The following is a 24,540-nucleotide window of genomic DNA, read 5'->3' as shown; positions in this document are numbered from 1 at the left end:
TTAAAATCGAAATAGCAAATTGACAAAAAGCACGTGTAGCAACCCGTCGCCCACATGTGTGCCACAAGCGGACAGTTGAGAATTTGTTGATCGAACCAGCAAACGTATGCGTTATCAAATTGGAAACAAAGAGGCATCTTATAATACGCATCTTGCCTCACACCTGTCACTAGCAGGATGCTTAGTACACAAAGGCGCACGCTTTGCTACGGATGCAGCCAATCATTTCGCTCACTGGTAATGCTTGCGGCAGATGTCCCGTGTTGGAATTGCGGGCTTGCGAAGATAAATGAAAGGCTGACAATTGATTTTGTGTCAAGAGAGAAGACTGAAGAAACCAACTAAGCCGTCTTACCTAATACATATAGGACAGCTTAAATGATTGCCTAGTGATATTTTTTGTAAGATTACTACATAGTTTTAGAATAGAAGCCTAGAATATAGTAACTTTACTAGAAGCCTGATGTCAAAACCTTAAAAACAAATCTACAGCTCGCATTAGATAATTGCTACTAGAATGAGATATCTAAGAATTATCTACAGTTACATACCATCATAGGCTATGATCCTATGATGGTATGTAACTCGATACTGTCTCAATTACGAACAACAGTGCCTGTATGAAATGTTGTGGTACTTTTAATAAAATGAAACAATTTAAGGATTAATTTAATGAAACTGAATCGAAAATCAAAGCAGTTAATTTATGGGAGGAAGGCGGAATGGATTGCAAACACAAGTCAAGCCTACATTTAAAATTCTCCCTACTATGATAAGAACCGTGTATATCTATCTAAAGGTTAGGATGGAGATTGGGAAAAAAGGTTGCATCATATAGGATTCACTCTTGACACCTGGCAGCCTGGTGCTAGTACTTGCACTAATCATTAACCTTCCAAAAATTTAGAATAGTTATGTACATACTTATTCTCTGTGCTTTATTGGTACATCTGATGACATCCCATGGCACTCAAGACTGCCAGGATACTAGCAACTATACTAATAAGTTATACCCAGCTGTGGTAATAAATATTCCTAGCTGATCAACATCCATTGGTAAACATCAAGTACAGTAAGGTATATTCCTATAACATATCTGAATTTACAACTCCCGTGCCGCCGAGAGTGGTTCTATTAAAAAGGTGGTAGCAAAATGACAGAACCACGAAGAGCAGAAACATAAACTTATAAACACGAATGCAAATAGAAAAACAAACAAATCACATTGACTGAAACTTAAGGTGTTGGATATCAGCATACGTGGCTGGCTACTATAAACCAGTAAAGGAGAGATTTTACAGCTGTCTTCAATTGGTTATATGATCCTTTCATATGTAAACAGGGAAAGTGGTTATAAGCTCCCACACGTGCGCGCTCTCGTGTTAATGATGAAATCTTCCCATTTGTTCCGATATGGTTCTCATGATCTCTCATATGCTTGTTCCGCTGATCACCCCAGTTTCATCCCACATGTAAACTCTGGCGCGTACCACAGTATTCCCTCATGTCTGTCCTACCACTCACAGCAATGTCTGCACCAACAAATGACAATGTACATGTAGTACCAAATGCCCACTATGCACCAAATGACTGTCTCCTCCTGTGTATGACCTGCAGCTGGTAACAGTACCATCTCATATAAATGCTCTACAGTTGGCGACCATGTGATCTGCTCCACAAGCCACATCATTCACCTCACTGCCAGTGGACACCTGGTATGAACCAATATCAACATAAGAGGATCCAAGCATTATCAACCTAAAACTGGTATGCTAATCTTGTATAGTTCTATGTGGTGCTAGAAAGTGGGTGATTAATATCATCAGAGGGCCTCTTTTCAGCAGAACTCCAACTGATGTTCAGCCACTAACAATAACTATTGTATCCCATGAATACCTCAGTAACGCCCGAAACACCTAACTAACCTTCTCTACGTGTCTGTTAGAGTTCAGCATCAACTTGTAACTTTGTTGTACTACCTAGGAGTCAGGTTTTTTAGCCTATTATCTGTCTTGTTACAAAAAATTCATAAAAATCAATGATAGGTTGTGACATGAAACACTTCCTGCCCAGTGTCATTGATGTCTTCTGATTTTGTGGATTGTGCCTTAACGAATAGGGAACAATGTGATCAGTTGGGTGTGGATGATAGTTTGCTGTCAGCTGAACTCTCTGAAGCTTTGCGACTGGTTATTGATGGTGATGATAAAACGCCATACACTACTAGTAGGCAAACTTGAGCAGAAGAGATTAGGGCAGGTTTTACCTACCTTTTTAATACCTTTTTTTAGTAATTTTCACTAGCTTGTATCAGACTAATAATAAAGCTTACTGCCTATAACGAGTGTTGTCACCTCCTAACTTTCTCTCGTCTATGCTATTACATAATTATGCCTGAAAGGAGATTAGATGATATGAACTACCTCCTACCTGTCATTTAATGAAATGCAAGAAAACAATGCAGTGCCCATTATAGTAAAACAAATCAATACAAGGCAGAGTGCTCTTTACTGCAATAAGAGCAGTGTCCGTCCAGAGACAAGACTGGGTAGGCCCAAGCAGAAAAAAATGTTACAATATCTAATAAAACAACCAAATATTTTTTTGGTTATATTAATGAAAATCCACCTAGCCCAAAATAGACTATCTCCATATAAACTTGGCGACTCTAGCTACGAACTCTCCAGCTTCTGTTCACCGGAGTTTTACAGAAAGGTGAACAGATAATAATAACCTTTTCTTCTTTATTTTTGCTTCATTTGTTATGTTTCTTACATATGATTTAGTATTTTTTATAGGTTTACATAACAAATTTATTTCAATGCTATATTTGTAAGTAGTTAAAAAAATTATTTATCACTTTGTTTTGAGCTGTGGAACAATCAAGCGAAACACAGTTTATGCTTATAAGAATAGTTTTAAAGTAAGCACGCCAACTGCGCCATTAGACCACCTTTTCACATCTAAGAATAATTGTGCGCATAGTTATTACACATTACGATCTCTCACGGCGCACAGGATTGCCAGCGTCTTAGTGGATACAATACTTTCAATGAAATAACACTAAAAATTCCCGTCATACAGCCCACGACCAAAGTGATAATGGAAAAAAGAAAGGGTACTGATGGTTGAGAAATGCAATATTAGCAGTCAAATGGCACTGCAGTGCAATAGGATAACTGCAATGGTAGCTGTAATGTACTGGGTGTTATTATGTACAACAAACAGCAATAATGAAAGGAAAAGATTATATGTTTATATCTCTCCCCCGCAATAGGAAAAATGCAATATTAGAAGTAAAATGCACTGATATTATTAGAATAACCAATATTATTAATATAGTAATACAGTAATAATAAAAAACCAATGCACAATTTTGTTTACAATTCAAAACATCATAGCTAACAATATCAAGAAGTTGTGATATTTATATAAATTTAAAAAAAATCTATTTAAAGGTTGACTTGCAACAAAATTCACATTACAGTTATTTGGTATTAAAAGATTCATCATGTCTTATTCTGTTGTGTTGTAGGTGCCAAATACGTGGAAATGTGATTACAAGCTCAAAAACGAAAAGCCGCCGTAGATTGGAATCTCTTTATTTCTCTGATGTAGTCATTACAGTTTGGTTATCGCCTTGTCACGTGATGTTCTCACGTGAATTGAAAGGCCAATAAAAAGCTCAATATAAAACTTATCGTAGCACTAGTTTATGACAAACACTTCGGGTTTTACCGAAGACCCTGTATCAAATATAGATGCTCGCTACTTTACAGTTGTGTTTCGGCATTATTCAATCGTCAAGTCGTAATTTGATCACGTGACCCAATACTTCGCAAATAATTTTTGCAGCACTTTTCGATTATCACAGGTAACCAACAGGCTCGTCATGATTATCAGACAATGATATGTACTTCTTTGAGCTAAGGTTACAAAGTTTAACGATTTTTTACGGTAAGTTGTAAGATATCAGTGCTAAAAGTGACAGCATTACAATGACGATAAAACAGACGCGTAAGAACAATGGTTTTATTGAATGCGTGAAGCATATTCGTGAAAATATTTCAACGAATGAGGTTGCATGAAAGTGTAAACAGAAACCATCCTGTAACAACTACGTCCCATTTGAGCCGTTATGGAAAGCGAATCCAAACTACAGCTGTCTCGTGTGGCTGCGATTAACTGCTCGTTTTTGAGCTTTTCAGAGCTTGTAATCACATTCCCATATATTTTGCACCTACAACACAACAGAGTAAGATATGGTGAATCTTATGATACTAAATAACTGTAATGTGAATTTTGTTGCAAGTCAACCTTTAACAAAACTATTTAGAAAAAATAATAACAGTAACATATTGCCCAACATCGGTCACTATATACTTCGATCTTGTAAATTTGAATGCTTATTCTTATAATCAAATCTTATAAAATTGAATAATTATTCTTATAATTAAATATTATAATAATCTCATAAGAATCGTTAACAAAATATCATCGTCATTTCCTTTACTTTCACTGCTTTGGACATCAGTTGGAATACCAAAGTACTCATAAGTGTCCAAAATGTCAGTTACTTTAAAATCGGCAAAAAAGAAACGATTGCTTTTCAGTACTTCTACGTTAATTGTACTTCTACAGAAACCTTTGGCAATTGGACAATGCTATAGACTGGTAAAATGGGGACGTTTTTTTCGTGAAATGCGCATGACTTAATGGTCCTATTCTCTGTCGCTCGGCGTTTCGTTTGCCGGTATCAACTTTGATAAAAATAAGGCATGTCAAGTTTTGATGACGATTTCAGGCCGAATTAATCTGTTTATTTATGTATAATCCAATCAGATGGGTAAGGTTTAGGAAATTTTCTACAAATAATAAAGACTTGGTAACATATTTAAGTAGGTTTATATGTGTTTTGTATCATTATTATACTTAAACGAATCCATTGAAAAATGGTTAAATTCGTTGGTGAGATTTCGGTACTAGGGTTTGCGAGGGCTGTTGATGAATAATTTTTGTGAGTTGTGTGCACATGCATTTATCATAAATCTCCCAAACAATCACTTCGCTCGTGTTTGGTCGTGGGAATATTGCATGTTAAAAGAAATACCGTAAAACCTCTAATTGAACGCCATGACGCCCTATTTTTCAACCCTTCTTCTTTAGTGGCGGCCTTCTTTAGAGGCTGGTGTTGTATTTTTCTAATGGCTCGTCAGAATTTTAGGAAGATAAATTTAGCCTTTTCCGGGCAAAGCGAATGTCGCCTATATTTATTTTCCCTTTTCCCGGTGGAGTGATGTTAAACCTTTTGGATGCAATAAATCTGATAACTTACCTCCAACTTGTGATATCTCTAAATACACTAGGTATTGGGAAGCCAAGAGATATCTCTACCAGTTGCTATCTATTGCTTGCAATTAATCTGCGATATCACTGTGATATCGCAAATCTGCGAAAGCCTGTGCCCTGCTTAGCAATTCGTTGGAGCTTTCAATTTTTATTTCATTCTAAATTTGAAGACATATATTTATTTTGTATCTATATTTAACAATGTTGAATAAAAGCTCATTGCACTCAATGATATGTTTGCTTCAGTTTGCAGTAAAACTAGCTTTTAATGTACAATAGAAGAGGAGTTATGAGCGTCGATCCATTGTAGGCCATGTTAAGATAATCGCAATGAATAATAAATATGCTATAAATCTGCAAATTTAAGTTATATAACGATAATCGATCAAATGCTACAAGTATATATATTCATGAACAAGTGGCATAAGCGAACCATACCTACATGTATATTACATGCCGAAACAAAAATTAACATTTTTAAAACAAAGATATTTGCATTGTTTGCTCGAACAGCTGCGTTCTGATTGTTGCTTTCGTAGGAACGAACATCTTCTGATTGTTCAGTACCTTTCACAACGTCTTCTGACCTCAATTCTTCTTCTGCACAGCTGAATTAATCGATATTAGTGTCCAAACAATTTTTTGGCAGAGCAAAACTTTCACGCGTTGCATTTAGCACAAGTGCAACGTGTAAGTTTTGCTCGCTAAATGTAACCTTTGGACCATTGTAAATGTATACTGTTTTTATATACATATACTTGGAAGTATAAAGACCGCGTTAAACAAGGAACTACTATTAGCCTGAGGCAGTTATTAATTATTTCTATGGTGTTGCTTTTAAAGTTTTAACGAAAATAAAATGACAACATTTGGAGTTGGACACCGAGAGAATTAATTGTTATTGAGTAAATGATTCATTATTAATACGATTTTGTGGACACATTTTTACTGATAAATTGATATTTTGGGCTCGCAAAGATCAAATCTCAATGTGGTGGTCAAATGGAGGTGGCGTTCAATTAGAAAGTGGCGCTCTATTTTTTAACGTATCTCAGGGTGACGGTAAATTGGAGGTGGCGTTCAAATAGAGGTGGCGTTCAAATAGAGGTGGCACTCAATTAGAGGTTTTATGGTATAAACTATTCAATCATGGATTCAATTAACATATTCAATCAATGAAAGTAAGAAAGTTTGCTCAATATGAAAGTAGATGAAAAACATCAAAACACAATCGATTGCATCAACCTGATTATGAGACTATGAACTAAATGAGTAGAAGAGAACTCCACGTGTCCTTGTACTTGACAGCGACGCAATTAATCCTGTTTGCAGTGAATTGGTTTAGTGATAAACACAGCCCAGAGACTAGAAAAAGCTACTCACAAGAAAGGGAAAGAACTGGTCCTGCTTGTGTCCAAGACCGAGACAACCATGAGGGTTGTGGCCCCAGGTATACAGACTCTTTGTATCTAAAGCATATCCACATCTGGGTAAAGACAAACACCACGTTAGCATACACGTAACTTTATTAAATATATTTACAAGTTTTATGTCAGTGATAATTAAAATTGATAGCTAACACTAACTGATAGCTTGTAGCACCATTTGCAGCCTATGTTTGCAACTGTATCACACATTGCAACAGTTAGTAGCGGTGTTTCACACAACAATACAATATTAACAACAATACAATTCAATACAGCAACTCGAAGCTTAAAGGTTGACTTGCAACAAAATTCACATTACAGTTATTTGGTATCAAAAGATTCGCCATGTCTTACTCTGTTGTGTGGTAGGTGCCAAATATGTGGAAATGTGATTAAAAGCTCTTAAAAGCTCAAAAACAAAAAGCCTGGAACAAAAAGATTGGAATCTCTTGATTTCGATGACGTATCCGCGGATTTTGGTTATTGTCTTGTCACGTGATGTTCTCGCGTGAATTGAAAGGCCAATACAAAGCTCAATATCAAACTTATCGTAGCAATAGTTTATGACAAACACTTCGGGTTTTACCTAAGACCCCGTATCAAATATAGATGCTCGCTACTTTACAGTTTCAGCTTGGCCATTCCGTCCGACTATTCAACATACATGTACATGTTCGAGTTGCGATCATAAAAAATGTCAAATTCTGAAGAGTTAAAACCCTGGCGTTTCGAGCCTGACGCTCCATCTGAAGAAGATCCTCAACAGAATCAAACCTCCCAGCAAGTAAGCACCGCCACTAGCCAGCTCTTATGTGCCAAGCTAGCCAGTAGTAATAGTTTTAGCTTGAGAGTGATAGAACGAATATTATTATTATATACATGTATATGATTTTAATGATGATAATTATCGCTTCATATTGCGAAAAAATCATTACAGATTTTTCTCGAATGACAACATTAACAATTTTAATATTTAAATCTAGTGCTGCACTGATATACTGTTGGATAACATCGACCTGATGTATTAGCTATGGTTGCATAGACATATCTGTTCATTTCTTTAGGAGCTAATACCACCGGCTACAGAGTGGTGTGTCTTCAAGCGCTGTCAAGACATGCCATCTCTTCCTGAATGTTTGTGCTGCCATGATGCTGAGTTTGCGCATCGTCTCCATGACCGCGGGGAGCATGAATGCCTGTGTATGCATCCTGGTGTGGACGAACTTGTGGCGCCTGCACTCCTGAGTTGGGGTGGAATAATTACCTGCGATATCATAGTGAGTTGGATTTTCATTTAATGCCAATAACACCAAAGCTATGCTAATGTGTCATGCATTATCTACAATTCTTGTGTTACACATTTAATACATCGGTTGAACACACATATTCTGAACTCGTGGAACACAAGGAGAATTGTTATATTTGGCTTGTACACTTACTACAGTAGAGAGTGTATTAGTTTTATGATTTTATTATATAAAGATCGAGATTATTTTGATGATCAGCAATTATTGTTTTTCAATAATTGTTTTGGTAGATAATCTATTTCCATTTGGAGAGCCATCGCCAAATGCTCGGAAAAGGTTGTGTGCATACCGCAATCTTGTGTTTTGGTTTATGCCGCAAATCTTGTTTGCAAGTCTGCCAACTCTTCTTCATCATCCGTTGGTGAGAAAAGAGCCCAAATTTTAGACACCAAGCAGGCAGGTAGAGGCCGTCACTCACCGCGACGAATTTGTGGCATAAGCCAAAACACAAGCTTGCGGTATGCACACAACCTTTGTAACAGCATCCATTGTAATGGACCTCACTCTCAGGCCGTGGGAAATTAGATCGGACTGGCATCGCTTGAAGCCTTCCAGCTCCATGGCGTTAGAGCTGGTGGTCTCCGTTGACTGCAAAGTAAAAAATTACGACCAACAATCACTTTCACATTATTTGAATGAATTATTTAGCTAGATCAGCAACTTCATGTTTATGTATTAATAACTACTAAAAAATTTCGGCTTTTGTCAGGCTGTGAAGTGAAAACTGTCAAAGTTTTACCTTTGACAAGATGGCTGCTGACTATTAAACCGCAGCTCTGATCCATCATAGTGTAGGCTCCGTATAGTGCGCAATGCCCCGGACTATCACATCTACTGTCACCTGCCAAATCAAGCTCCCAATCGATTGCTGCCATCAATCCCTCGTTATGCAGGGTGTACTGCTCAGCAATACACTGTAAAATATTGTAAAACTTCATTATACAAAATTAATTTGTATCATTAGTCTAAGAATGTAGAATCCTCTTCCCCCTTTTTGTGTTATATTATGATGAAGAATCAGAATTTCAAATTATAATATATTTCGCTTGAAGAATGACATATTTTCATTTCAAGAAAAAAATTGTTTCTAAATGTCGTTATTCAATTAGTGTGCCTAGCTTTTACTCACATTTTCCAAGTTTATGAGTAAATATTAACACTCACACCATGTAAGTATTCTCTTTGTTGGTAGAGGCAAACGCTGTGGCTTGGTATCGCGATGTTCAGGAGTGACAGAAAACGGAGGTTCTGCATAAGGCATCCGCCAGAAAAGAGTGATGCAGCTGCCAGCAGGGGGGTTGATGACGTGAGCTCTGTTCACCCTGGCAGTTGTTTCCCAAGTGTACGATTGATGACAGGAGGCACATGTAACCTTGAACTCTACCCATCCGCCTTCTCGCACCATCGTGAATGAGCAGGGGAGGGCGCAGGCGTGACAGTGAAATAGTCGCTGGAGTGCTGTCACACTTACTATTATTTTCTTCTCTTTGAAGGAGGATTTGGGTCTGAAATCACAACACAATAGTTGACTTGCAATAAGATTTGTACAACATCATTTCCTGTTATTATATCATATTTGCTTGATCAGAAAAAGAATAAATATATAGCCATGCAATCATGACACAGATTTTACAAAACCTTATCAGAATCCATGATATTGTTAACATAAAAATGTGAGTAATAACTCTATGGATATTCTTTATATTTTGTCAAGTTTGGTTAAGTTCAGCTCTATCTTACATGTAATTGGAGAGTGTTTGACGCTGGCCAACACAGCGCTCAAACTCTTCCCAGTCTTCAGAGGTTGGCACAAACTCTTCATCATCTAATACTAATAATAATCATCTAATAATACTAATATGCTATTAACGATGATACCAGAAAATGACAATAACTATTTTATATAACATATCTATAAGTGAGTGGGGTTAAGAAATTTGGCGAAATTAATCCTGAAACTTATAACATTATTTTATCAATTATAGATTAATATATTACGTTTTACAGATAGATATGCAGTATGAATTAGTTTTGTTATTATAATAAGAATAATACACGTAATTAAAAAGATAAAATACTAATAATATCATTTTACAATTAAATGACATTAATATTGTAATATTAAATATAGATTAATACAGTAGTATTAGGAGAATACTAGAAAATAACCCGAGTTACTACTACTAATACAAGTGGTTCATAAAATAAATTACTCACGTGCTTTGGTGGCATGTGGAGTATGCAAACAGGTTAGAAAACATGTCGTCTTTGAAATGGCGAAAACAAAGGTAAGAGTAAGTAGGCGAATAAATAAAGTTTGTCACATCCAGCTTCACCCAGTTGCTCCACGCCCGGTGAAGGTCTGGTCTTTTCTCTGCTCTTGGGCAAGAAAAAAGGTGCTTCTCAGCTTGCCAGCTGCACAAACACGACGTGGCGGGTTAGAGATTATGACGAATTGAAATTAACAAGTTTAATACGAGAAAGCGTATCTGTTATTTGCGATAGATCAAACTTGAACTGAAACTAACATTATCTGATCATGTGACTTACAATTCCCGCCATATAGCGCGAACAACTTCTACAGCATTTTTCGATCATCATAGCGGACCAAAAGGCTCATCACTTTTATCAGAGGATGATATGCAATCGTTCAAGCTAAGTTTAAAAAATTAAACATATTTTTACGCTATGTTTTGAGATATTAGTGCTCAAAGTTGCAGCATTACGATGCCGATAAAATAGACGCGTAAGAACAATAGACATGGTTTTTATCGCAAGCGTGAAGTATATTTGTGAAAATAGTTTGACGAATAAGGATGCATGAAAGTGTAAACATAAACCATCTCCCACACATACATAACATTTTAGCCGTTTTGGAAAACGAATCCAAACTAGGGCGGTCTCGTGTCGCTGCGATTTTCTGTTTGTTTTTGAGCTTTTAAGAGCTTTTAATCACATTCCCACATATTTGGCACCTACTACACAACAGAGTAAGACATGGCGAATCTTTTGATACCAAATAACTGTAATGTGAATTTTGTTGCAAGTCAACCTTTAAGACTTTCAATAGTAAAAACCAATGCAATTATTAGCATGCTTGCCACCCTGGTATTCACTGTATCATTAGACTATATAACTGCTTGGTGCAGCAAAGGTGTTAATATTTACCAGTTGAAGCATATAGCAAACTCAAATCCAAATAAAACATCATTCCATAGCTCATATAGATGTAGAATAGTGCTTTATTTGTACACAAAAATAAATTCCGACAAAGATTTATAACAATGCTGATGTACACACAGAATTATACTATATAAATTATTGGAAAAACTGGAATGGCTTGCTCATCATTGTTCGCGTTAGAAGGGCTGGAATACTAGACTGCTTATTATAACACAAATGATGGTCCGTACCAATATGAGTCATTACATGAGGGAAGATTTTAAATGAAGAAAACAAATACAGACAGCTGGACACAGAGAATGTGCACTTACTAGTAAGGGCTGCCAGGCAGCTGATTCCACTGTATATGCCCGTGACTTGAATATCTTTAGAAAAGGCAGTTAAACCAAAGAGAGGCATAGGGAGGAGTTGTGGTTCGGTCGACTCCTGAACCTTAGGTCCCATTCCCAAGATGCCATAACCCCAGACATAGACCTCACCTTTCTCTTCAAACATAATTACGCATGTGGAGATAAATTTTAATGAGAGCCATTTGAAAAGAAATGTCACTTGGTGACATCTCACGGCTTTTATAATGGTGAACTTTAAATGTTGAAGACACCTGAAAAAAAAGCTTAATCCACAAAAAGCCACAAGCAATGAAAACTAAAGCTAGTATACTAAACGGGTACAGAAATGTGGTATGAACACACCCTCAACGTCCAATAGGAAGTTTGACATGAGAAACTAAAATCCTTCTGCAGTTACATCTTTTTCATATTCTGATTTATTCAAAAACTAAAATTGGATTTCCCTTCCAGTGCTGCTACCTACACATGTTTACCAATGCCTACACAAAACTTTACATAAGCATATATAGCGCAAACAAACATATCTTTCTTCATATTTCTACTGCAGTTAAAAATAGGAAATGTTACATACTTTGTAACATATTTGAAAAAGTTCGATAGAAACATTAAAAATCTTTATTAATAAATCCCACTTTGTCATTGTGTCTGTCTGATAGTCTGTCTGTATTTGTTTGCGCAAATATAATGGGTTTCAACATTTTTGGCCGATTCTGCTCAAACTTCACACTCATACGCGCTGTACCTTCCTTCAAATCACGAAAAATATTAGGTGTCAAAACCGCTCCTGGTTCCTGAGAACCAGCTTCTTAAACACCCACCTGATTAGAAACCCAAGAATGCACCTCCGCATGTATTAAGGACATCGTTAAGGACAATCATCCCCCAACGAATGCATTCATTGAAAGCAGTTCAGCAATTTGTGTTTAAAATCTACACACATACTGCGAGCCATCTGATTGGGAAAGAAAAAAATTCCAGTCAATCCCAGGATTAATAGTAAGCCTGGGGTAACAAACTATGCCGACATCCAACGTATCGCAATAAGTATATAATATGACTCATAAATAAGCTGTGGCATATGATAGTCCCAAATTTCTCAACAATGTGCACAGAAAATAAGCAAAGTAGTATTTGTGATTATATTGGTAGTGGGATTTGTTTAGGCAAATAATATTGGGTCATCTTAAGCGACTCTGTACGAAAACCTTAAATATGAAAAATGGCATAATAATAACGCTCAGTTTTTCTGCTGTTCGTATGAATAGTTGGCTAATACATGTAGCAATAATGATTATAATTCCTATTTGTTATCGAGCTACTGATCCTGCGAAAGTACGTGGAACGGTTAGAAACATACTAGCATGCAAGAAAACTACAAAGGATTGAAATCAATTTAAGTGTCTTGTTATTGTTTTTAAAAGATGCATTCACTTTATCATTATCACATCAGATTTAAATATAGATATGTGCATTTTATTTGTCGCTAATAACATAATGATATAGTGGTACCAATAGGCAGTAAATTCAATATTGTTAAAACATTACCATTCAAAAGAGCACAGCTTGTGCCAGAGGCAGCAACGACCTTCACCTTGCCACAGGCTGAACTGATAGGTAGATGTCTAGGTGAGTTCACTTGGGGATCATTGGTTATCATATCCAACTGGCCATACTCGGAGTTACCCCATCCAAACACGTCTCCCTCAGCTGTGAACAAACAGGATAACTGTTTCCTCCAAGTGTATATCTATTTGAGAATGAAAGTTTCTCAAGAAAGTATAAATACGCAATAAAAAAAGCCTGAGATTGTTTTTACTTCATTGACTTCTGAATTCAGCGGTGTAAGCAGATGTGACACGCACTTATGTGTATCGCACATGAATATCCAATTCTATTCAACTCTCATCATATGAAGTTGATCCTTTCTGTCATTTTTTCACATGTTGAAGCCACCATACGTTAACATGCATATTGCTACAGAAATACACGGTGTTCCATTTATTTCATTTCAAAGCTCAAAACTTGATGAGAAATACTTTAGGTAATCTATATACATATATATAAATCTCAATGTTTGTCTATCTATCATGTGTCCGTGTGTCCAGTTATAGTGATAAAGTTTTAGCAAAGAACAATCACCTTCGTACTGGATTTGAATTCGCGACATTGGAATCACAAGTCTACTACCAAGTGCTCGTCACTACAAGGCTAAGTCGTTTTTATCATTTCCATTGCTCTTACCATATACTGTATATCCTTTTGGCAATTGCACACCCTAGATGTATGCTTTTTATTATTAATTAATACAGTACTCTCGGATTACGATGCTCCTGTTATAAGGTATTTTCGCTTATGAAATGGAACACAATGTTTTTCTGTCTTTTTTGTCTGACTTTTTTATTACCCGGGCAATGCAAGGCATTCAGTAGTCTTTACTATAATAGGAGCTGTGTTTGATTGTATGTTGAAAAAAAAATTGCATAGTACAGAATTTGAACTCACAACATTTAGCTTGTCAGACCAACTCTCTAACACCTGAACCGATTAACTACCTCCCTACAGTTTGGAATAATTGTGCAGATAGTTATTACACCTGATACCCGGGGGTTTCACTCTCTTTTATTCATCACCCAGCGCTAGTCTGAGATGTTATAAAATGCACCCTTTCCACTGACTTACACATTAATAAAAAACTACCCCTTATCACTTCATCACTACAGACTAATTGCCCCCTTTTTGGCATGTTCCCCTTGTGTGGAACTCAATGAGACAGGTTTGGCCCATATCTACTGCTACCAAGCTAAAAACATACCCTTTGTTATGAAAACACTCTAGAGTGTCTGGCCACCAAAAACACCCCTAAAATGTACTTTTTTTTGTCGAGCCCTTGGAGATGAAAGTTGAGAATGAAACCCCTGGAACCTGATAATCTCTCACGGTGCACTGGATTGCCAGCATATTGGTTACATATGGCATGCAAATAAATCCATTATATAAAACTATGCAATAAACTAAGTATACAAAAATAGGATATATATACAAAAATAAAGTAACAAGAAATTCCACTGTCATACAGCCCACGACCAAAGTGATATTGGAAAAAAAGAAAGGGTACTGATGGTTGAGAAATGCAATATTAGCAGTCAAATGGCACTGCAGTGCAATAGGATAACTGCAATGGTAGCTGTAATGTACTGGGTATGGGTGTTATTATATACAACAAACAGCAATAATGAAAGGAAAAGATTATATGTTTATATCTCTCCCCCTGCAATAGGAGAAATGCAATATTGGCCAATATTAGAAGTAAAATGCATTGATATTATTAGAATAACCAATATTATTAATATAGTAATAATATAAAACCAATGCACAATTTTGTTTACATTTCAAAACGTCATAGCTAACAATATCAAGAAGTTGTGACATTTATATAGATTTTTAGAAAATCTATTTAAAAAAGTGTTTGATCATGACAAACAGCAATAATAAAATGAAAAGATTATATGTTTATATCTCTCCTCCTGCAATAGGAGAAATGCAATATTAGAAGTAAAATGCACTGATACTATTAGAATAACCAATATTATTAACACAGTAATAATAGAAAACCAATGCACAATTTTGTTTACATTTCAAAACGTCATAGCTAACAATATCAAGAAGTATCAAGAAGAATATCCAAACTTATAATTAAATATTGTAATAATCTCATTAGAATCATTAGAAAAAAACATCATCGTCATTTCCTTTATTTTCACTGTTTTGAACATCAGTTAGAATACCAAAGTACTCAAAAGTTTCCAAAACGTCAATTACGTTTAAATCGGCAAAAAAGAAACGATTCCTGTACTTCTACGTTAATTACAGAAACCGTCGCCAATTCGACAATGCTATAGACTGGGGAAATGTGCACGTTATTTTTTCGTGAAATGCGCCCGACTTAATTGTTCTCTTTTCTGTCGCTCGGCGTTTCGATTGCCAGTTTTAATGTTGATAAAAGTAAGGCTTGGCCAGTTTTAATAACGATTTTCGGCCAAATTAATCTGCCTATTTATGTATAATCCGATCAGATGGGTTAGTTTTAAGATTTTCTGGTAACCTTTCAAAGACTTGGTAACATGTTTAAATAGGTTTGTATGTGTTTTGTATCGTTATTATACTTTAATGAATCTACAAAAAAATGGTTAAATTTGTTGATGAGATTTCGATGCAAGGGTTTCGACATTGTTGATGAATAATTTTCGTAAGTTGTGTGCACATGCATTTATCATAAAAACTCTCAAACATTCGCTCCGCTCGTTTGTCCGTGGGATAATCAATAAAGTGGTTTGTATGTCACATAAGCTTTTTGGAGAATAAGAATGAAGATATAGCCTAGAGCCCAGATGGTTGATGTGTAAGTAGAGGAGGTGATAGAGATATGGAACTAGTCCCACTTAGACTAGATGAGCTTTAAATTACTATAACTTGTATGTATTTATTTATATTCGCTTTTATGCGTAATCTTTTATATAATCTTACTCTTCTTGTTTCGGGCTTTCTTCTTTCACATCACTTCTACTTTATACTAGTTTTGGTGATTGTGTTAGGAATTGAACTGAAGATGTTTACCCACGTTTTTTTTATTCTTATTGATTTAATCAAAATAATTATTCCCTTCTTTGCTTCTTCCTCCCCCCCCTCCCCGACTGAATCAAAATAATTATTCCCTTCTTTGCTTTTCCCATCCAACTGTTACCGCTTGCACTAGAATTCTTGAGATCTATGACTTCAAAATTGTAAGGCAAGCACTGTTTAATAGTACTCAAGCGATGTAGTATCCATCTATGTGAAGAAGAATTGCATACATATGTATAATTTTATAGATTTTTAATACCCGGGCAACACCAGGAGGCACAGCTAGTACATACATATATTAGTCATGATTTACAAAAATGTCAAAAACTGTAGCTGTCATACGTCGTGACAACTATCGTAACCAAATTTTATGCAAAAAAGTCATTTGTTGAGGTGATCATGAACTGAAATTTGACTTTCTATATACGTACATTTATATAGATCTAAGCATTTGTTATATGTTGGTCTGTTGTCCGTATGTCCAGTTATTGCGAAAAAGTGTAAGGAACGAAAAAAAAACCGTTTAGCTCCACAATTGAGCTCGGAAATCCTGGTTCTGCAAACAGGCGTGCTATACACTACGTCATATGGTCTACTTGCCATACTATGGAATTATTGTGAACATATTTATTACACCCGCTAATCTTTACTGGCGATTGGTTAAAATATGCATGCTTCAGCTAGCTTCCTAAAACTACTACAAGAAAAAGATGCGCCCAGACTTCATCAAAATGCTATAAATATTAAGTATATATATAGCATAAGTTTTAATTAAACTTATAGCACACACACTAACAAACAAACACCTTCATTCAAAAGTTAGAATGGTGAATGTTGTATATGTTGATTAAAAATAAATTTTCCGTGCAAAAACCTTTTTATTACCCGTGCAACACAAGGCATTTAACTAGCATCCTACAATCATTGCAACCCTTCATTAGTATGTAATAATGTGATTAGCTTCACAAAACCATTTTCATTTTTTCATATATATTGAGAATATTCTTTGCATTACGAACAAGGTAGATCTATTCATATTCAATCAAGAAAATACGGACATTACCAGATACTGCGAGGACTGTGTCACAGCGACAAGCAATATCCTTGATATGCACATCTACAATTTCTCCTTCAACTCGAGTGATTTTCCCTGAAGTTTTGTAATGGCCCAAACCTAAAATGGAAGAGGTCTACAGCGTAACATGATGGCCAGCGCATGGTTAAGCAGACATCACATGTAAAAGCTTGCCAGCTGCTAGCAGACTATAGGGTGTCAAATCATAAGTCGAATAGCTTTCCCTGGTAAAAAATATATATTGACTCTGAATAAACAAGAACCATATAATTTTTTATCTTGGAATGAATGCCATTTGTATTGAGCAAACAAATAAGTAAACCAATTTGCATTTGTATTAATAAGAAAACAACTACTTTCAGAATTTATATCAAAACAAAATTTTACAAGAAAGTTTTTGTTGGTTGTGGAACGTTACCAACCTGTTTGCCCATCAGTTCCGAGACCGCAACTCCAAACTTTGCCATCACTTGTAAGTATCAAGGTGTGGTCATATCCACAAACAACTTTCACCACATCTGTCATATCTATCTTGTGCACAATGCGACTTCCTTTATATACTTCTCCTTCCACAATGTCTCTACCACACTGACCCAAGGCATTGTTTCCGAAGGTAAAAACTGAAGAAGAGAAAAGCCCAATGAGATTATTGTTCAAAGCCAAGCAACTTCATTGTTAATATTCCTACAATATTCAGCAAGTTTACGCACTGGCCTTCTTAGTAGCAACAACTGTGTGAGCTCTTCCACAGCCGATAGAAACAAATTCAACTGGCGACTGCACCAAATCATCTGGTAACTCGATCGCTTCCTGTGACAAAAGATAATCCAAAACTTTGCCTGTAATGTAAATGTTTGAAACACGACCGTAGTGTATTTACAATGTTCGAGTGAAAATGACGTTCACGAAGGGTGCCAAACTTTGACTTTAATAAACCAAGTTATCTTCAAATGTAAAAATAATATGTACCAATGAAAAGCAGATTCTTATCACTGTTAATCCTGACATTATCATTTGATTGTCAGCAAATCATTGTTTGTTCATGCAAGTCGACTGGAAGTTGTCAAATAAAGTCATGTTAATTGCGGAAGTTGCATCCACAATATCGTAGGTCTGTAGTAAGAGAGAGTATTATAACATTTAAAAAAATAAATATACATGTATAAAAATTTCAAACTAGAACTTTATTTGTTCTTGGTTTTGTGTTTTAAAGGCATCCATGCTTAGTTACGATGTGAACTTTTCATAACACGATAAAACTAGAACACATTTCAATTTTTACCATTGCTGGAATGAAAGCCAAGCTGGGAATCTGTGTTGAGGCCAAAGCCGTACAAAGCTAGTGACTTATCCTTCATGGATCCAGCAAGTATGGTGAAACCACAGCCTGCTGCTATGTGTGTGACATCGAACCCTGCTCTGATAGGCCAATGTAAGTTGTATGGCTTGAATTGGGCCAATAGCTGTCTCTTTCCATCTTTAGGGTAAAGAAATGTCGGAACTCCTAAGAATGAAATAAAACAAACACTAGATAAGTAACAATACGATCTGACAGATGAGATTAACTAATAATACATGTAAAGATTGTGATAGCATAAATTGTCTACTAAAATGTTGCTGTTAAAAATGCGTCTATGCACATTATAGGTTCCGAGGCTACGGAGTCTCTCGCCGTAACCCGGATCAGGACGTCACATGACGTAAAAGGACTAGATCCCACTATATAGTGGAGAAACCAGTGACAGCAGGTTCTTTACTAAAGATTCTTCTTACTGGTAAGTGACCAGTAGGAATACAACAGTTGCTTCAGCATTATTTTTATACTACTTTTCCGACAAAAAACATAAAAATATATAATTTAAAGAGAGCTATATCTACATGCAGTATCTATTTTACAAGGTTTAATTTTATAAATCAAACCATCAGGTAAATCAAACATTTTTCTCCCTTTTACTCGCCCTCCCTCCTCTCGCGACCAGTTTATTAATGCAAATAAAAATATAGGCATATATAAATGGGAATAAGTATATTTGAATTAATACTGTTATTACATTTAAGACTAAAACAAACAACCTTTTGCCGGTGACAAAACAAGGCAAATATTTGGGCTATTAAAGTCCATGGTCATGGCTCAATCAACTGAAAAAGAACTGAACAAAATAGCTTTAAACTAAGTTAATGTTCTGTTCTCACTGAAGGTCACTCGTAAGCGTGACTCTTTCCTGTGAGCCCCTTGTTCTTCACCATATCTTTTCAGCTGTAGAAGCTAACCTCAGACATTAAAAATATGTCCGATAATAGGCTGATTTTCTAATAATTGATTACAACATGTCTTTGTTTACTCACTGCAGCTCCACTCACATACACGTATCGGCCATCTCCTAGTCTAACTGCTAGAAGTGTAATAAACACTAAGACATTTCCTGTGCTTTTTACTTGCGCTTTTTATTTGCGCTCTCAAGAGGTCCATTATGCATATTTGTTGATGCTAACTTAGTGCTTGCAGAAACTTTGAGAACACTGTCAAGGGCTCAGTTTGACCTAATCCACTTAACATTCATTCAAACTTAATATATGTATTATCATTTCACATGGCTACAGTTTGAAACACTTGCAATAAAATAACAAAATACAATATTTCAAAGCTTAGACACGGATAGTTACTAGTTAAAAGATTTACTACTCCATAAAAATGCAACACATCTTATATGCGAATGAAACACAAAAATAGATGTGACAATTAATTTGTCATCCTAAAAGGTTGACTTGCAACAAAATTCACATTACAGTTATTTGGTATCAAAAGATTCACCATGTCTTACTCTGTTGTGTTGTAGGTGCCAAATATGTGGAAATGTGATTAAAAGATCTTAAAAGCTCAAAAACAAAAAGCCGCTGTAGATTGGAATCTCTTTATTTCTCTGACGTAACCATGAAATTTGGTTATCATCTTGTCACGTGATGTTCTCCCGTGAATTAAAAGGGCAATAAAAAGCTTAATATAAAACTTATCGTAGCACTAGTTTATGACAAACACTTCGGGTTTTACAGAAGACCCCGTATCAAATATAGATGCTCGCTACGTTACAGTTTTGTTTCGGTTTGATCTAATTGTCAAGTCGTAATCTGATCATGTGACCCAATACTTCGCAAATAATTTCTGCAGCACTTTTCAATTATCAAAAATGACCAACAGGCTCGTCATGATTATCAGACAATGATATTTACTCCTTCAAGCTAAGGCTAAAAAATTAAACGAATTTTTATGGTAAGTTATAAGATATCACTGATAAAAGTGAAAGCATAACAATGACGATGAAATAGACGCGTAAGAACAATAGACATGGTTTTATTGAATGCGTGAAGTATATTTGTGAAATATTTCGACGAATAAGGTTGCATGAAAGTGTAAACAGAAACCATCTAACACATTTGAGCCGTTTTGTAAAGCGAATCCAAACTACGACGGTCTCGTGTGGCTGCGATTAACTGTTCATTTTTGAGCTTTTAAGAGCTTGTAATCACCTTCCCACATATTTTGCACCTACAATACAACAGAGTAAGACATGGTGAATCTTTTCATATCAAATAACTGTAATGTGAATTTTGTTGCAAGTCAACCTTTAAGGGAAGCTTTTCAACTATTGTTTTATAGATGGAATTTGTAGATACACTACAGGCTCATGTCTAATAATACCATTTATGATTACATATAATACTGACTAATATTATAAATTATATCAAATAAATAGAAAAAACACTCAAGCATATAGTTGTAATTTGACTGGAACAACATGCCGGTAAATGCTATTTCATTGTTGATGATCTTTAAATGGTACCATATTAAAGATACTCATATAATATCGGTAATAGGTTATATCGGCTCATATAATATCGGCCATATACAGGGCTAATATGAGCTGTCTGTCAAACAAACCAAAGTCGATGACTAATTTTGTGCATCGTTCTCTTCATACACTTGTGGTAGGTGTGAAAATTGAAGCTGCTTCATGGTCACCCAGCTTGGCCAATTTTTTATGTTAAAAATAATGAGCCATTGCAAAAATACAAATGATCAAGGTTGAAGCATCAAATATATGAAGACATAACACGACTAATCTTCTATCGCAATGCAGCTGCAAATCTGCTGGGTAAAGTTTGTGCGGGTAACCAATGCTCTTCTGATTTCACATTCATTTTGCTTTTTATCGGCTCATATCTCATTGTCTCTTTTGCATACTCTTTCTACGAACATTTCTTTCATATCCTCCAACTTTTGTCATCGATTTTGTACAGTTGCAGTAATCTAATTATATAAATCTCAGTGTCTGTCAGTGTAGTTATTAAAACCTTGGAATGAAAAGCTCGCTTCGTGCTGGATTTGAACTAACTGAGAGTGCAACCACAAGCTTCTAACCACACATTTAACTACTGAGCTACACAGTCCTTAAAATCCTATTGCTCTAATCATATACCATTTTTTCAATCACACGATAAATGGCATATTAATTAATACATTGCGTCCATGGGTTATGATGCCCCTGTTATAAAAGTTTTTTGCCCGACTCTATGAAACACTATGCTTTTTCGTCCTCGCCATACTAGGTTGAAGTTGTTTTCCGCCCGACGATATCAACAATAATGTCTATCGAAATTAAAATTTGGCGAGTGTTGTGCTGATTACGACAAAATAACAAAAATGTCAATATGCAATTTTGCCAGAATAACAGCTGCGGAATAACAGACATTTTGCCGAGAACAGATGCGCAAACAGATAAGAGATAAAACTTTAGTTACAAGTTTGAAGTTTACTAAAATACATAAACACTTCCTTCAGGTATGTTTTTAGTAAGCTAAAATCACACGTCTGTCTCGAAGGTAAGAACTCTGCATGTTGTATGTTGTAATGTTACATTTTCTTGCAAATCATAAGCACAAAATGCACTAAAGTTACTGTAGATAACTATAGTTACTAAGGTTAACATATCATTTTGTTACTATTTTTAATGATGATTTTGATGAGTTTCACCAGGAGGTGATTGCATTAGGTAATTACTATGGGTTTTTATACCACTCTATACGTCTATTCGATATTTTTGCCTTATGATGTCAACACTGAAACAAACTAAAATCATATAATTGCATACCAAATAATTTTTCATTGCAATCATAGAAAGACAAACTATATTTAGCCATTACGTGCTAATGGTTTCACATTTACATTTAAACACCTTTAAAGTTTTATTTTTCCTCCTAATTTATTTCAATAAAACACTTCTTCCATGATATGAAATTTAAAAGTTACAGTTTGAAAAAGTTCGCCTTACCAATTTAGCTACGGCGAGATTAATGGATTCATTGGGCGGTATATGTCGCTATGTAAGTGAAAATACGCTAACGCTCTCCATTACGGCGCAACATAATTCTATGTATTAGTAGGAGCTTACTTAAAGGTTGACTTGCAACAAAATTCACATTACAGTTATTTGATATGAAAAGATTCGCCATGTCTAACTCTGTTGTGTTGTAGGTGCAAAATATGTGGGAATGTTATTACAAGCTCTTAAAAGCTAAAAAACCAACAGTTAATCGCAGCCACACGAGACCGTCGTAGTTTGGATTCTCTTTCCAAAACGGCTGAAATGTGATGTAGCTGTGTTAGATGGTTTCTGTTTACACTTTCATACAACCTTATTCGTCGAAATATTTCACAAATATACTTCACGCATTCAATAAAACCATGTCTATTGTTCTTACGCGTCTATTTCGTCATTGTAATGCTGTCACTTTTAGCACTGATATCTTATAACTTACCGTAAAAAATCGTTAAACTGTTCAACCTTAGCTCGAAGGAGTACATATCATTGTCTGATAATCATGACGAGCCTGTTGGTAACCTGTGATAATCGAAAAGTGCTGCAAAAATTATTTTTGAAGTATTGGGTCACATGATCAGATTACGACTTGACAATTAGTCCAAGCCGAAACAAAACTGTAAAGTAGCGAGCATCTATATTTGATACGGGGTCTTCGGTAAAACCCGAAGAGTTTGTCATAAACTAGTGCTACAATAAATTTTATATTGAGCTTTTTATTGGCCTTTCAATTCACGTGAGAACATCATGTGACAAGACGATAACCAAACTGTAATGAATACGTCAGATAAATAAAGAGATTCCAATCTATGGCGGCTTTTCGTTTTTGAGCTTTTAAGCGCTTGTAATCACATTTCCACGCATTTGGCACCTACAACACAACAGAGTAAGACATGGTGAATATTTTGATACCAAATAACTGTAATGTGAATTTTGTTGCAAGTCAACCTTTAAATTAGCCATTGGCAATGTGCCAGGTTAAAGACATTGTTTATAAGCTGAGTTTATAAGTGTGGCATTGCTATCAGTATTTATGAGCTGAATTTTAATACCCGTGCAACACCGGTCATTCCACTGGTATATAATGTATATATGCTTAGAAAACATATATGATGATTAGTAAAATCAATCACATTACCTAATGCACCAGTGCGAGTATTCCCCCAGACATAGATACGTTTAGCTCTAGTATGGTGCTTTCCGATGTACTTGAGAAGAGGCTTCTCTTCCTGTTTCTTCAAGAAGATTCGTGAAGTTGAGAAACTGCGATTACCAGGATGAAAGAATTTGGCAAACCGATAAATTTGGCATACAGTTAGATTGTCCAACATCATTTCTAAAAAACATTAGAACAAATGAATTGTGCAAAATTTCACACTGATTACACATAGCTAAACACTGAAACAGTTCCTACAATACCTATACAAACTAACTTGCTAGATTCAGGTTAATTTTATTATCTTATAGTTCTTCTTTGACATCAGCTACTTCAACTGTTTTGCACCTTAGCAAGTCTCTGTCTTAGCTGTACGTTCACTGTTGCATACCAACTCTACACAAATGTATATAAAATACCTATTGATGACATACATGTATCATGAGATTTATCCTATCTTCTTTGAACTAAAAAACAGTGTGCTATTTCTTGTAATTAAAACTCATATGTCTAAATTCAGCTGTAAAATAAATGGAAAGCAGTATGACTATAAACTAAATCATCCAGTGGTCAACCACAAATTTATTAACGGCAGCCATACTTATTGAACTTTTATGATGAACAACTTTTTAAAGGAGAACAAACAGTTCATTAGTATTTAAATTCCAGTTACAAAGTGAATGTTTCATACTAAGTTC

At 35.5% G+C, this 24,540-nt stretch overlaps 1 protein-coding gene across 1 annotated transcript; it reads right to left on the bottom strand.

Moving 5' to 3' along the window:
- Positions 1 to 948: 948 nt before the first annotated feature.
- Positions 949 to 24,017, bottom strand: LOC137390725 (RCC1-like G exchanging factor-like protein). The gene is made up of 9 exons (XM_068077047.1): positions 23,825 to 24,017; positions 18,594 to 18,815; positions 18,022 to 18,150; positions 17,734 to 17,931; positions 17,300 to 17,410; positions 13,162 to 13,323; positions 11,578 to 11,751; positions 6,733 to 6,818; positions 949 to 1,712 (listed from the first exon to the last, which is right to left on the bottom strand). Exons 1-9 carry the CDS (start codon positions 24,015 to 24,017, stop codon positions 1,635 to 1,637), a joined length of 1,353 nt encoding a protein of 450 aa, XP_067933148.1. The 3' UTR covers positions 949 to 1,634.
- Between the last annotated feature and the right edge of the window lie 523 nt (positions 24,018 to 24,540).

The sequence above is a fragment of the Watersipora subatra genome, chromosome 3 (genome assembly GCF_963576615.1).
Source record: "Watersipora subatra chromosome 3, tzWatSuba1.1, whole genome shotgun sequence".
NCBI classification, from domain to species: Eukaryota; Metazoa; Bryozoa; class Gymnolaemata; order Cheilostomatida; family Watersiporidae; genus Watersipora; species Watersipora subatra.
The sequence above is the reverse complement of the archived record's forward strand: the minus strand, read 5'-3'. Positions and strand labels throughout refer to the sequence as shown.

What these genes read in the sequence shown, in the direction of transcription:
- LOC137390725 (XM_068077047.1), bottom strand. Translation starts at nt 24,017, where the DNA reads ATGTTGGACAATCTAACTGTATGCCAAATTTATCGGTTTGCCAAATTC. An exon ending in TACTCGCACTGGTGCATTAG is followed by an intron (nt 18,816 to 23,824) that starts GTAATGTGATTG and finishes TTTCATTCTTAG; the next exon opens with GAGTTCCGACATTTCTTTAC. An exon ending in CACAGTCCTCGCAGTATCTG is followed by an intron (nt 13,324 to 17,299) that starts GTAATGTCCGTA and finishes GTTTGTTCACAG; the next exon opens with CTGAGGGAGACGTGTTTGGA.